The 15,744-nt window shown below is 45.8% G+C and overlaps 1 protein-coding gene and 1 long non-coding RNA gene across 2 annotated transcripts in view; one reads left to right on the forward strand and one right to left on the reverse strand.

Annotated features, from left to right (window-relative positions):
• The window catches only part of TANC2 (tetratricopeptide repeat, ankyrin repeat and coiled-coil containing 2), a 289,785-nt gene extending 281,926 nt beyond the window's left edge, over nt 1-7,859 (forward strand). The window contains exons 26-28 of the mRNA XM_045525947.1: nt 832-978; nt 3,780-3,880; nt 5,490-7,859. Of these exons, the coding sequence (XP_045381903.1) occupies nt 832-978; nt 3,780-3,880; nt 5,490-7,467 (2,226 nt within the window). The 3' untranslated portion in view covers nt 7,468-7,859. The remainder of the gene's footprint in view (nt 1-831; nt 979-3,779; nt 3,881-5,489) is intronic.
• A 2,423-nt stretch (nt 7,860-10,282) lies between these two features.
• On the reverse strand, nt 10,283-15,732 carry LOC123620583. The gene is made up of 3 exons (XR_006728907.1): nt 15,231-15,732; nt 14,721-14,876; nt 10,283-13,787 (listed from the first exon to the last, which is right to left on the reverse strand). It is a non-coding gene; the product is annotated as an uncharacterized LOC123620583 (long non-coding RNA).
• Between the last annotated feature and the right edge of the window lie 12 nt (nt 15,733-15,744).

Genomic DNA, 15,744 nt, shown 5'->3' on the forward strand with positions numbered 1-15,744 from the left:
AAAATAAAAGCTTGGGATCTCTGTGGAGTTGCAACAGAAGGAATAGGGTAGATAAAGATAAGGTAAGGGGTGAGAGATGCCTCTTGGATCTTTCTGGGCTCAGCTTATAGATTTTTCACATACAAAATGTAAGAAAAGTTCAAGGCCACTGTGATCAGATCCCTAAGTTGATCATAGATTTACTTCATCCTGGAAAATCCCTCCTACAAAGTCAGATAGAATGACAAAATTCTAAGCTTTATTTCTCTACTGCCATCCTACTTCGTGCCTTTTCCAAACCAGGGAAAACTGATTGGTTTATTTTATGCCATGATATTAGAAAAGCAACAGCTAGACTGTTTGAGCTCCCACACCCTTTGCAAGGGAGAGGATGACTTCTTCTAGAGGGCTGGCAAGGTGGAGCATCAGACAAGAAAAGAGTTCTCCAGATAAGCCAGAAATTAAGAAGTAATAACTGTTGAGTACTTGGGACCAGGAAATTATACATGTCCCAGCGAGATCAGTTCAAGAATAATGAACTTGCAGGGTCAGCCCCTTTGGGAACCAGTTGAAAAGCTGGGGTCCAAGGCCTTCCACTTGCCAAGGCTTTGTTTCTCTGGCTTCTATCTTGGGTATTCCCTTCAGTCTTACCTTTCCTACAAGGTGAATTTCTTATAGAAAAGACTAGACCCTTCTGTTCTGACCATCAGGGCCAGACGTACTCCCCAGGCTGGTGTGTGGGAGGGTTAACCCTTAGTAACAACTGCTGAGAGGAGGAAGGGAGTAGGGACCAAACTTCCTCATCTGCTCAGCAGACCAACGGTGTGTTTTGCCATCTTGTACTCCCATTAGAAAGGTAAAGTAAAGGAAGCTGCCCAGCGCTACCAGTACGCTCTGAAGAAGTTCCCTAGAGAAGGGTTTGGTGAGGACTTGAAAACCTTCCGGGAACTAAAAGTGTCTCTCCTCCTCAACCTCTCTCGATGTCGCAGGAAAATGAACGTAAGTCCCTCTCATCCCGACTTCTTTCTGCAGTCCTGGAAGTTGATCGTCCATGTCACTAGTTTTTACCAGGCCCCTGAAATCCTTCTCTGCCCCATTTGGAACTTGGTTGTCCTTCACAGAGCACTGACATTTGCAATTTGAAAGAAATCAAATCTAAGTATAATCTGTATCTCACACTGTAAAAAAGTTAATGCTGTGAGTACTTTGTAGCTTTCTGAATTTTCATAATTCCCACTGAAGGTGATTACAATACTATCATCCCCACCCCTATACCCCCAAGTTAATTTTCTGGTCTTTGGGAAAATGTGAGAGCAGAGGTCACTAGAATTCCAGCAGCAATTAGATAGGAATTTTGGTCATTCCCTTCCTTTCTAGTATATTCCCTACTCTTTTAAGGAAAGGCTGAAAAGAGGGCTCAGGACGATGGACTTCAGGGTTTAATTTCTAAGGCTATCCTTGAACTTCTCACTTCTTTCCTCATCTTTTTATTCCAGCATGCCGTGTCCCTCCTTGTCCTAGAGGGAATCTTAGAACTTTCTGGCCCTTTATTTTCTCCCTAGTAGTCCTTGGTCCTTCTCGCCTGCCTTGCAGATACAGTCTTGGACGTCCTCAGCCAATGCTCCCTCAGCCACTGCTCCCTTGACATGCAGACACTCCCAAGCCAAGAAACCTCTCTCAGATCCTGGGAATAGCAAGATCGTGTCAGGAATCTCTGACATCCAACAGTGTGAGGTCTCACAGTTCCTCAGGAGTTAGAAATAATCCAAGCCAAACAGGAATGTTGATCAGTAAAGAGCTCAGCTGTACACAGCAAGATTTAACCCTCAATGGCAAGGCACCTGCTGTCAATTCCAGAGAGATTATTTGTATATATGACCTTTATAGCATCTATTTCAGGCTCTAAAACCTAACAATGAAGAGAGCCTCGAGGCCAGTCATGGTAGCTCACACCTATAATCCTAGCACTTTGGGAGGCCAAGGTGGGAGGATTACTTGAGGCCAGGAGTTTGAGACCAGCCTGAACAACATAGGAGACCCCATCCCTACAGGAAAAAAAAAAAAAATAGCTGTGTATGGTGGCGTGCACCTGTAGTAGCAGCTACTCGGGAGGCTGAGGTGGGACAATTGCTTAAGCCCAGGAGTTTGAGGTTGCAGTGAGCTATATGATCTCACTGTACTCTAGCCCAGGCATTAGAGCAAGACTGTTTCCCAAAAAAAAGAGAAAAAAAAGAGCCCTGGGATAAACTTGGCTGTCTCAGAGGACACAGTCATGGCCCTAACAGGCAGAGTTGCCCCAGGCTCTGGGGAGAATAGGGACATGGAAGAGATTCCACTGGGGAGGGAAGAGGAAAGGGACAATCCCGAGGAAAGGCAGTGAGGTTCTTATGCCTGTAGTTTCTGCTGCAAAACAGAAGAAACAGAACCAAGAGTCTCCCATGGCACCAGCCAGTGAGAATGAGGCAAAGCTCAGAAGTCACTGCCCACCTGCTGACCTCTTTTTTCCTTAACAAATAATCTACTTCTTAAACTCTAATATTTCCAGAAATAATGATTGTCCCAAAATAAAAAAGTAAATGGTAAGGTTGGAAACAGAGTAACTCCACATTTGTTCAGAAACAGTTAATAATCACTTCCCATAGACCAACACTGTGCTAAGCACCAGAAATCTGTCTTCCTTGGTAGAAAATTTCCCATTAATTTTTTCTAAATTTTTACCTATGCCCCAGGGCCTTTTTCTGCCTAAGGCCTTGTTTTCTGCCTTAGGAATCATGAGTGTAACTAGAGGCCACCGTGCTATACTATGGCTTTGATATTAAAAGAAGGGAAAAACTTTTCTTTTTAGCTTAACATTTAAGGGTATCTTAAAAACCATGGACTCTGCCTTGTCAGCATCGTCCTGTTCCCAGGGGTTCTCGGAATGCGGACAAACAGCTCTGAGACCACGTTCCTCCAGGGAGCCCCCAGTGATAGCATGGACCCAAGTCACAGCCAGGATCTTCTCCTGCTTTGATTTTTTATTATTTTAAATATTTCCTAAGTAAAGAATCAGTTAAGAGAAGAAACAGGCCAGAGAAACCACTGTGAAATAAGAAACTATAATGTATCGAGCACCTCCTGTGTGCTAGGAACTGTGTGGTACTTTTAAAGGCCTTATGCTTAGTTCTCCCTGAAGTAGACACAGATGAGAAACTACATGAATGAGAAACTACATTCCGCGGGGGGATAAAGCAGACCAGAGACTTGAACCCAGGTCTGTCCGACATCCCTGTTCCGTCTAGTCTCCAGACAGTGCAGTTCTCCTTTACTCAGATGCCGTCCTCCTGGATGTCACAGGACACTTACTTGTCCCTTAGAAAGCCAAGGTCTAGTGGGTGCAGTAGGAAGTTGCGGGGGTAGGACAGGGGTCCACTTGAGGTGTCTGTGTGTGCATTTGCCTCACACATGCGTGAGTAACGAGTTCAGGTTTCCAACTTCAGGAGCTTCATGGTAAAGGGTCAGCATTTGGCTTCTGGGCTGAAAAGAACTTTATTAGAAAGGCAGAAAGAGGGTGAATTAACAGTATTTTAATACTCTGGGCAGATAAAGTCCAGTGAGCAGTTGCAGGGCCACACAGGACAGAGGCAGAAGGAACTTTCAGTCTGTGAGCCACATGGCCAGGGCCATGTCAGGCATGTCCAGAGTCCCAGGTGTTCCATCCATAAGTGTCAAAGAAATGTACAAATAATTTGTTTTATTCCCAAGTTGTCTATTCTTTATATCTCTTCAATGACTCATTTGCACACCTATTATAATGACAGGATTTTGGAATGGCGGAGGAATTTGCTACTAAGGCCCTGGAGCTGAAACCGAAATCTTATGAAGCTTACTATGCAAGAGCAAGGGCAAAACGCAGCAGCAGGTGAGGAGAGAGAGAGAGGGTGAAAGGCAAGCGGTCTCTTCGACAATTTGGCCAAGGCAATGTAGGCCACCCTGGGGCATATGTACCGGAATATGTCTCTGTCCTGGAGGACTCTTAAGGCCAAGGTTTGGGGATGGCTCCAATAGCAGTGCTCAGTCAAAGATCAGCAAATCCTCTGGGCTATGGAGACCAAGAACATTTTACTTTGGGAGAAAAATACTTTTTCATTGGAGAATGTCACCTTCTTCTAAGAATCCTCTGCCCTATCTCAATCACTTTTCAACCCCCAAAGGAGATAGCATAAAGAGACAACAGTGACTTAAAGAAGAGGTCACTTAAACAAAACATCCTGCCAACCCTTTTAGAGGGAAAAGTAGGATGTGTCACTGACTTCACAGGCCTCTTTCTTTTCTTACAAGTGTTTGGGGAATCCCTGGATTTTTTAGGCTTCCTTCTGGGGCTCTCCTCAAGTCTGGTAGCATCAAACCTCCTTCTCACCTAAACCATCACCACACCACGCATGCACACACACACACACGGAGTCAGGAGGTCCTTGCTGCCAGGTTTGAGAGGGCCCACAAGAAACACCATTCCCCCACTCCTCATGCCCGTCTGCTGCAGTTTGGCCACTGGGCAGGAAAGCCTCCAGAAGGACCTAGAATCTGCCATCAGTGATCTTTGGATAACTTCTCAGTGTCCCTGATGCCTCCTGCCCAGCACCCTACCTTCTCCCAGACTGCATGGGAAAGAACTGCTTTGGGTTTATTGCTGTGACCAGGGCGGGTATGTCCTAAAAATCAAACCCAGGTGGAAACTAGTGACGATGGTGGCAGTGATATTATTCTTAACTAGCTGGGGTATCAAAGGTTTTACAGAAGCTCAACTATCAAATTCTCTTTCTTTCTGGTTTGGTCCTTTCCCACAAGGCCAATTTCCCCTTTTCAGGCAATATTAATAGAGAAGATGGGAATATCTCTGACAGTTCATTTCTTCATTTGTGAATCAGAATCTCCTTGGGGTCAGCTCAGCTGCAGACCTGTGCTGCCTAATAACCTGCCCCACTTTGCCAGAGTGGGTGGAGACGCAGCAGTGCTGCGGGGTGAGGGGTAGAAAGGGCAGAGGACAGGTTCTTGCCTAGGATAGAACAGGCCTGAAATTCAGAGCCAAAATATTGAGAATGTAAAGAAAATTTTCTGCTGCGTCAGCAAGATTCTTAAATATCGTAGTTACTATTTTGTTCCTAAGCTACTTGACAGTGACCCTGTAAATGACAACCCCACCCAACCCTCATACTGCCTGGTGTGCGTTTGGGCACTGAGAGAATCTTCCTGATGGGCCTGGCTGGACTGACACAATGGGGACATTTCTCCACTCATCCCAGACAGGCCAGAAGGAAGATGGAGGCTGAATGGGCTAGGGAATCATCCTGGACTCTTCTAGAATGACAGCTTACTTGTTTTCTTCCTTATAAATCAAACTAAACCAAAACACCCCAGACTCCCACAGATGCCACCACAGTTCTCTGAAATAGTGACCATGTTCTCAATTCTTGGTGATTCCCATTGATTCAGAATAACTACACATCCTGTGTTTACATTTTGTTAAGCAGACAGTTTGCAGCAGCCTTAGAGGACCTGAACGAGGCCATCAAGCTATGTCCAAACAACCGTGAGATCCAGAGGCTTCTGATGAGAGTGGAGGAAGAGTGTAGACAGATGCAGCAGCAGCAGCAGCAGCAGCCACCGCAGCTGCCACAACAGCCACAGCAGCAGCCTCAGCAGGAGCTCCCAGAAGAAACGGAACCTGAACCGCAGCATGAAGATATATACTCTGTACAGGATATATTGGAGGAGGAGTACCTGGAACAGGATGTTGAAAATGTTTCCATCGGCCTCCAGACAGAGACTCGGCCCAGTCAGGGGCTCCCAATAATCCAGAGCCCACCCTCCTCTCCAGCCCATCGGGACTCGGCCTACATCTCTGGCTCACCTCTTGGCTCTCATCAGGTTTTTGACTTCCGTTCCAGTAGTTCTGTAGGTTCGCCCACTAGGCAGAGCTACCAGTCCACCTCACCTGCTCTTTCTCCAACTCATCAGAACTCTCATTACAGGCCTAGTCCACCACATACTTCCCCAGCTCATCAGAGTGGATCTTACCGTTTTAGCCCACCTCCCATGGGAGGGCAGGGCAAAGAATACCCAAGCCCTCCCCCATCCCCTCTCCGTAGAGGCCCTCAGTATCGGGCCAGCCCTCCAGCTGAAAGCATGAGTGTCTATAGATCCCAGTCTGGTTCACCTGTACGCTATCAGCAAGAAACGAATGTCAGTCAGCTTCCTGGCAGACCCAAATCTCCGTTATCCAAAATGGCCCAGCGGCCCTATCAGATGCCTCAGCTCCCTGTGGCAGTTCCCCAGCAGGGGCTCAGGCTACAGCCTGCCAAGGCCCAGATCGTGAGAAGTAACCAGCCCAGCTCAGCAGTTCATTCAAGCACTGTAATCCCCACAGGAGCCTACGGCCAGGTCGCCCATTCAATGGCTGGTAAATACCAGTCTTCACAAGGAGACATAGGAGTAGGTCAGAGCCGTTTGGTTTATCAAGGGTCAATTGGGGGAATTGTAGGGGATGGGAGACCAGTGCAGCATGTCCAAGCCAGCCTGAGTGCAGGGGCCATCTGTCAACATGGAGGGTTGACCAAAGAAGATCTTCCACAGCGACCTTCCTCAGCATATCGAGGTGGAATGAGATACAGCCAGACGCCACAGATCGGGCGTAGCCAGTCAGCGTCCTATTACCCAGTCTGTCATTCAAAACTAGATCTGGAGCGGTCCTCCAGCCAACTAGGTTCCCCTGATGTCTCACATTTAATCAGGAGACCTATCAGTGTCAACCCTAGTGAAATCAAACCCCACCCACCAACTCCCAGGCCACTGCTGCACTCCCAGAGTGTAGGCCTTCGCTTCTCTCCGTCTAGCAATAGTATCTCATCCACTTCCAACCTTGCTCCTTCCTTCCGGCCATCTTCGTCGATTCAACAAATGGAGATCCCACTGAAACCGGCATATGATAGGTCATGTGACGAGCTGTCACCAGTATCTCCCACTCAAGGAGGTTACCCCAGTGAGCCCACCCGATCCAGGACCACACCATTCATGGGGATCATAGATAAAACAGCCCGGACTCAGCAGTACCCCCACCTTCACCAGCAGAATCGGACCTGGGCAGTGTCATCAGTGGATACCGTTCTCAGTCCCACGTCTCCAGGCAACCTGCCTCAGCCTGAGTCCTTCAGTCCGCCATCATCCATCAGCAACATTGCCTTTTATAACAAAACCAACAATGCCCAGAATGGCCATTTGCTGGAGGACGATTATTACAGCCCCCATGGGATGCTGGCTAACGGGTCTCGTGGAGACCTCTTGGAGAGAGTCAGCCAGGCTTCCTCCTATCCCGATGTAAAGGTGGCTCGGACCCTACCTGTGGCTCAGGCGTACCAGGACAACCTGTACCGGCAGTTGTCCCGAGACTCTCGACAAGGGCAGACATCCCCTATCAAACCAAAGAGACCATTTGTGGAGTCTAATGTTTAGAAGACGTTTGTTGGAGTGAGACCCATATGTTTTCACTGCACATTTTCAGGCTTGGTTTCCACATTGGAGGTAGTTCTCTGGCTTAATTTCTCATGTAGTTTCTGTGGTGTTCAGAGGTGGCAGCCCACATGCTGAAATTCTTTGCATGCAGCCGACTGGGAAGCTGGCCTCCAGGGAGCCAGGACTTCAGTTTCTCTTGTCTGTGCCCCGGCCACATGCTCTCTCCCTCTCTTCAGATGCCAACGAGGAGATTTTTGCTGTGTGCTTTAACCCAGGGAGATCAGACACACTGGTCAGCTTTTTCCAGGAGACAATCGCTTTCACTGATGTTCTTGTTGTGTAAATGTCTTTTTCCTTTTTTAAAAAAAAAAAATAGGATGTTCTTGTTCGTTTTCTTCTAGGAACTTTAGAAAGAGTGTGATGCCCCTTTGCCTTCTTAGCCAGTGTCATCCACATAGGCAGCCCTGGTGCATTCTTGTACCATGAGCCCAACCCCCATACTGCCAGCTCCCTGCAGTCTGGTCCAGAATGTTCATTAGGATTCCTGCTGGTCTTCCCATGGGGTAAAAGGATCAAGGAGGAAGAGAGAAGAAATAAGTATGCTAAATTGGAAAACAAACAATATAATTAAAATCACTACATTGATTTTCCAAGAAGCATTTTAGGAACATTTAAAAAACAACTAGTCCTTTAAATATTTCAGTCAGCCAGGGAAATCAGATGAGAATTATGGATATTTTAAAAGAATTCACTGAGAGTTATTCTCTAGGTTTTTAGCTAACAACTACTAAAAGCTACTGATTTTCCACAAGTGGGGGAGGGAATAAATAAAGAGAGAGAAAAAGAAAGATTATTTTGGATTCTCAATGAAAAGTTGTAGAAAAGCTGTCTTGGAGAAGTATGCTTTTTAGATCCTGATACATCACTGAGCATAATATTCCATAAAAAGCAAACTTCCTGAAGGGTTGATCTGTACAATAATCCTGTTAGTTGGATCTTCACCTAGAGCCAGATTTTGTTCTACTGGCCTTTCTTTTTTTAAACCCAGATGGCATAGTAAAGAAATTGGTTCTTTCAGAAGCAAATTGGATTCTCTTGGGACTATAAGACTGATCCCTAGAGTTTGCACCCAGGGCCATTGCATTCCATGCCAGTTGTCTAATTCCATTTTGAGATCTATAATTTCATTATCTATTATTACAGGAATTGTTTCTTTTCTTTTTTTAGGAATAGTTGGGGTATGGGATATTTTAAAATTAGACACAGCAAAAAGTGTTTCAGGGTGAAGAAAGACCCCTTTCTGCCCTGTTTTCTAGCCATGGGAGGGGCACAAGATAGACCACAGGTTTCTGATTTGGGCACTGTCTACACATCTTCTAGGTCTCATGGTCATTTGCTAACCTGATTTTTGAGGGACTGAGGCCACTATTAAATGGACAAGAACATTGAAACCACAGCCTTAGCACAGGCCTGGGACTGGCTGTTCATCAGCTGTTAAAATTAAACAACCCCACCAACTAAACAAAAGAGCATTAGTTCTCTGTTATTAGGAATCATTCCCCTCTTGTTAGTAAAGGGCTACAGGAAGGGCAATTCCCTGAATAAAATCCAGCTGTGACCAGACCCATTCATAATAGTAAATGTCCTCTGAAGGGAACATGAAGCTGAGATCAGAAACATTTCTTTACTAATTTAGATTCTGCCAAATAGATGGACCCTGCCCCCCGAGCCCCCCAGCCCCACCCTCAAGCCTAAAACAGGCCAAGACTTGTCTCTCTGTGCTGGAAGCAAACAGCTGGGCTAACTCAAGACCCAAACTCTTTCCACTCTCTCTGATGCTTACGGACTGCCTCATCCTGACCAGGGCAGGCACACGCACACGCTCCCAGGAAGATGAAATCTGTAGCTGTAGCATCAGCCTACAGTGGGGAGTCCAGCAGCCTCTCAGCTCCTTTTTTGGCCAGGTCTCAGCCCTGCTGGTTTCTTCGCATCTTAGTCCTTTTTAACCACCTGTCACTGAGGAGCTGCTACATTTCAAAGAATTCCTCAGTGTCTATTAGAAAAGTGCCCCTGCTTATTTGGAATGCCACACATGCCACCTGCACTCAACGTGACCAGGTGGGCGAGCAGGTCCTGTAGCTATACAGATCTCCCACCGATGCCACTTCTCCCCAGGGTCTCTGGGTTCTCCAGGACAAAGAGGAGATTTAGGGTCTATAACATATTGGGCAAACACCTAAAATGTCAACAGTCAAAATGGAATTCTTTTTTTTTTTTTTTTTTGCCATTGTAAAAGGGAGGGAATATCACTACTGGGTGCCAGTTGTTTTTGACTAGAAGATGCCAACCGAAGCTTATTGGAGCAAAATTTTTCTTTATGAGCAGACTGCCCGTGCCCTGTTTGCTACTTCACTGCCATGGGATGATCTTAGTACTGTATTTTTGAGATGCCCCTTCCCCAGCAGCAAACACTTGCTGAGTCAGTGTCTGGCTTAGGGTGAGGGGAAGTTTCTCATATGAAGCTGGTAGGTTCCACTCACCCAGTTCACATCACCCTGAAATGGAGGACAGAGGTGACAAACTTCAGCTTATAAGTTTCTCACCAAATTGTATGTTCCGTTTGCCCAAAATTCTTGCACTAATGAGTTTCTATCACATCATGTCTATAAATGGGTGCACTTTACTGTTTGAATTTGTAACTCTGATAAATACTGGATATTTAAGTGTGAGTAATGTCTTCATTAGAAAATAGCAGAACCGCTCTTGTCTTTTAGTGTATTTTTCAAGAAAAAACAAGGGAAAGAAAGACATCAAGCAGTGGATCACAACATTTATAGCACAAGAAATAACTGTTGTATATAAGCATCAAAAAGATTAAGAATTTTTTTAATACAAAAAAATATTTGCAGTGATTTTAAAGTGCTTTTCCAGCAATTTTCTTAGGGACTCCTGAGACATGGTTACTTTATTTACTGGATCAGTAAGGCACACAATTAACAATTAAAAATTAATGTTTATTTACAAAGTAAAGGGAAAACCTGTGTAACATGAGAATTTGGCATGGACAAAATGGAGGCCATTTTGTATCTGCTGTTGTATCTTGTCCGGGTTGCAGATGTGCACTATTAAAGTCCCAAGTTAATAGAGCACAAACCATTCTTGTTCCTCTCCCATATGCCCCTCTTTTTAGATGTGTTTAACTTAAACTTGATGGCTCAGGAAAATTCCATTAATTAGAATCATGTACAGTACCCCAGGTCGTTGTCCAGATAAACGATTTTACTAATTTAGTTAAGCCTGGATTATTAAACACTTTTCCTAAATTATTGTAAACAGAACAGCTTAGAGAAAGGTATTCTCAGTCCTTATATTGTATAGTAGTTTATGATCCCCTCTCTAAATATTGGTATTTTTATATTCCAGAGATGTACCCAATAGAAAAATTTAAAATCAGTATCTAATATCCGTAAGTATTTTTCCTTAGATTTTAGTCATACACGGTGGGATATGTGGACGTCAACTGTGCTTCACCATACTTGACCACTAGGTGTCAATGTGGCTCTGCACCACGCTTGTCTTGTAGCAAAGAATGGCAGCCTCTCCTAGGGCAGCACGCAGGCTCAGAGGTTCAGGAAGAAGGGAACAAAGGCCTGGAAGGGGTCTTCGTGCATCTGTGCCACAGGGCAAGACAAACTCTTAGAACACTACATGCCATGGACCTGAGGCCCGGCAGAGGCTGGGAGAAGGTTGACTAGAACTCCCTTGTTCTGGTGGATGGATGGGTATGTAGAGAGCCCCTTCCTTCCCACAAGCCTCCTTCCTCTCAGTTCCTCTCAGCCTCCAACTTCTATTACTCTAGAGGTGTCTCAGTTGGGTGGTTCGATTCAAAGATAGCTATTTTTCTACTGCAGAAATGCCTTGGACAAAACCAGTTGCTTACTGAATCTTTGCCACAAAATGGAACAGGCTCCCCCAGGGGGCAGAATGTGCCCATCCCTGTGCCCAGTCTCCTATCGATGCTCCCAGTGCCCAGCAGCCTCATCCACCCTGCCTGTCTGTCCCTGGGCTGCCCGCTTCTCAAGAAGCCAACCTGCAAAGGCAGCCCGCTGATGCTTCCACGCCGAGGGCTGAGCTGTCCTGTTGCATGCTCATTGGGAGGTGTGGCTTTTTCTCCTTTTCCTCTAGGAATTCCAGACCGACCATCTACCATGACTAACAATGAACAAAGGGCTTAGGGGTAAGAGCTACCTACAAAGACGTGTCATGGAAACCTTCACCATGCAATGCCTTGAACTCAGCTCTGGCTGCTCCCAAGAAAAGGTGGCTGGCTGAGGGCCTGGACACAAGCACAATGGGGCTGGAGGAGCCACTGTGCAGAGCTACTTGAATAATCACTGGGTCTTCATCAACTCCTTTTATAATACAGACCACTCAAGGGCTGAAGTGTTGGTAACCTTCATTTCGGTGTCCAATGCCTCACAGCAGCTGAGCCACCCTGAGATGCTAGTGGCCAAATGATGGCCAGTCAGAGCTTTGAAAGTCAGTACCAAATGAACGCGTAATTGGACACCAAAAATCAAGTGTTACTTTCATGTTTCCTCACCCACATCATCTCATTTCTTCCTGCTGACTCTGTGATACCTACACTAAGCTGAGCTGCCAGGCTGTAGCTGGATGCATGTAGATGCAGGCCAGCGTCACTCTCATCTTTTCAGATAGACCTACTCTGTGGAAAGGAAGTGCCCTAGCTGCTTTGTTTTGGTAGCACTTGCTGGCTGAATTTTTTTTTTTTTCTAATCACTTGCCAGAAAATCTGGTTAGGGGGCCTCAGCTTATTCCCTTTGGTTCCCAGGACCAGACAAGAGTTAATTTGGGAAAATTCAGTACTTGAATGTACCTGCCTTATTGTGTACCAATTTACTGGGAAAAAAAAAAAAAAGAGATGCTGGCTCTAGATCTCCGCTTCACTCACAGGTTATTTTGGAAATCCTGTAAGTTACACTTGCTATCCTGTTTTGTTTTGTTGTTCCCTTTGGCTGATTCCTGCTGAGTGGGGCCAGTTCCTTGTCGGGCTCAGGGCAGGTGCCATTCTCAGGCATGGCCTCCTTTCCATCTAGCACAGCGTCTCTGTCTCTGTTCTGTCTCCTCCAAATCCAAGATGATTTTAATTAGTACAGACATGTACAGTCTACAATTAAAGAGTGATTTGTACTAATATGATTTTGATTCTTCCTCCTCTTTGCTGTCCTTTCAAGACACTTGCTGGAAAAAGCTTTAATGCACTTAGTTTTCCTTTAGGTTTTCTATAATTCAGATGTAAAGGACTTTCTCTGTACAGTATATTATCCAATGCATGTTTGTTCTCTATCCTGATATATTGAACACCACACAGTTGTGAACTCGTGCAGTGGGGATGTCCCACACCCAACAGAGGCATCTCGCCCCCTGTGTATAAGGAAAGACATTTTCCTTTGCTGTACTTGCTTGAGCAATTTTATTGTCTGTACATGTGAGCTGTGTGAGATAGATGTGAAAAGTTCAAACGAATGCATTTTCCTGCCCCATGTATACAGATCGTCATCTGTACAATGAACTGTATGTATGAAAGCAAATGTACTTATTTATAAATGGCTAACACTTGGAAAAACATGGCGTTGTGGTGATTTTCTCCTTCCATTACAATCTTTCTCCAGGGAGCTGGCCCTTAAGCTCACCCTCATTGAAGCATACAATGTGAGGATGCCTCCCCCCAGGAAGAATTTGGCAGGTTTTTGGCTAAGGCCAAATTCCCGGTGATTTGGTTGGTCACTGTGGAACATTCGGAGTCACCCCTTCGTGCACGTACTCAGTCAATTACTGAGCACTTCCTTGGCGTCTGACACTGCAGCAGGCCCTTGAGATGGCTGTAGGCAAGAAAGGATGCAGTTCTCAGGACCTATCAGCAAAGGCTTGCTGCATTTGTTGAGAAAAAGAGGCTTTTTCTTCAGTGGAAGAGGTTTTTCTCCAGCTCTACCAAGGGAGCACTGAGCTCTTCTCATTTCATTTTGATAGCTGAAGCTACACCCCCAGTCCAGCCACCTTACAAAAGTCCAAGGCTGTGAGTGGATTAGAGACCACGTGTCCCAGATTGTGGGGAGGACAGCCCTCACCGTAGCTCCAAAGGCTAACTTAGTCAAAGCTGGAGGCCCACTGCTTCCAGTGGCTTTATTTTTTCTTCTTCAGAAATCCTGACTTCCAGTCCTCACCATATAGAGAGCTGGGCAGTTGCATTGTGAAGAGGGAGATTGCAGATTTCCTGAAAAGAGCTGGAGACTCAATACCTTTGAAAAAAAAAAAAAAAAAAAGAACTGAGCCCTGGAACGTTTCTGCCTAGCTGCTACCTCTGTCTACTTCAGGGACAAGCAAGGAAGTAGACTGCTTCCTCTAGACATCAGATTTCTACTAAATAAACATTCCTGCTGTGTTTGTTTAGCACATCCATTTCCCAAAACAACCAAAGCCTGGGGTAGCAGGAAAACTCCAGACCATGCACAGTCATCCCAGCCTGGATGTCACAATTGCCTTCAAAGAGAAGAGAGGACCCTGGAAGGACACCACCTGCCAGATCTGGAAGCCATTCCCTAGGCTGCCCCAGTTACGTCATTAAAAATCAAAAATGGATAAATGGTTGGCAAACCCCAGGTTTTTAAGGATGTCTGGGGCATTGGAAGAAAGGAGAAAGGTAGTGATTCATAGAAAACTAATTGTTAAAAAGAATTTGCCCTGAACCTGAATTAAAAGCCACTCAGAGTAGAAAGCAAACAGCGAACTCAGCAAAAGTCCTTGTAGATTCTCAGAAGTACTGAATCAGACTTTGTTCCCCTTGTTATTTTCATTCCCAAATAGGCGCCTTTTGGTAACTTAGGTAGATGCGGTGCCCGTATGCATATGGCAGACCAGACTCCCTCACAGGGGGCTGGGCATGGGTACGCAGAACCCGACTGTGGGACTGGAGTATCATCCTCATTCATCTTTCAGAACAGAAGCTGGGGGAGCTTGGAGAAGCTTGGCAACTGAGTCATTCCATTCCCAGGAATGAGAAGGAATTGATGATAATGGTATCATGTCAGAAGTCCTATGATAAAAGGGGACGTCCCTCATAGAGGAGAAATGCTCAGAGTCCATCCCCATGGGTCATTCTCTTGAGATGCCCATGTCCCAGACACCATGGTAGAGACTTTGCACATGTCCCCTAATGTATTCCCCACACAAACCTCTGACAGACGGCATTGCTGTCTCCAAAACAAATATGGAAGCAGATCCTGAGGGATTAAGTTGTTCCAGGTCACAGAGGCAAAGGTGAGACTCTGAATCTGCCCTGAAAGCTTTGCACTGTCTTCCATGCTGCCTCCTTTCTCTGAAGAGGGAATCTAAGAAAAGCAAATGTTGGAATGACCCCAAAAGGCGCTGGGTCAAGGAGAGCTTGGGAGATGCTGCTTTATGCTCCTTGGGAGAAATAATGCTACGCCACGGTCAAGAGGAATAGCTTTGGGCTCTCTCAGGGTTCCAATACCAGTAAGGTGAGGTTCCTGCTGTCATCTAAGTTGAGATTCAGAGAGGAGGAGGGGAAGAAGTAGCCCTGTGGAGAGGGCTGCATCATCCTCCAGTGTCTGGGATCATTGGAATATTCATAAACACAGAGACCCATGCGTCAGAGGCTAGCCCCAAATCCCAGCAGCAAGATGGTGTGTTAGCAGCAAGATCCCTCTGCCCCTCACACTTACAGCCAGCCTTGCTCTCGACTGGGGAGTCAGCTTGTGACAGGTACCAAGCCAAGTGCGTTGCCTGTTCTTAAGCAAATGAAGGTCCACTCAGCAGCCTTGGAAGACTCTACAGATGCACTAAGGAAAGACCCCTCAACTCTGGCTCCTACACATTAGAAACAAGCCACAACACAGACAGTTTAAACAAATGCAAGTATTCTTGCTGCCTTATGAGAGGATTTGCTGTAGGATCCCTTTAAGTAGTGAGCTCTGGTGAGTTTTTAAGTAGCTTTAAGTGACAAGGCACACAGTGCTTACAGTGCACAGTGAGATCCCACCCAAACACTCGCCTGCCTGAGCCATAGCAACAGATCTGAAGTGGAATCTCAGCGTGTTCCAAAGGCTTTGCTCCTCTTCTTAAGGACCAAAAAGACATTTAAAAAGGAAAAAAGGTCAACTGAACACTGGAGGAAACTTCTTGCGGAGGCCCTTATCAATCTCCTGCAGCTCCACCCTTCGGACAGTCTTCTCTGGC

Source organism: Lemur catta, chromosome 15 (assembly GCF_020740605.2).
Source record: "Lemur catta isolate mLemCat1 chromosome 15, mLemCat1.pri, whole genome shotgun sequence".
NCBI classification, from domain to species: domain Eukaryota; kingdom Metazoa; phylum Chordata; class Mammalia; order Primates; family Lemuridae; genus Lemur; species Lemur catta.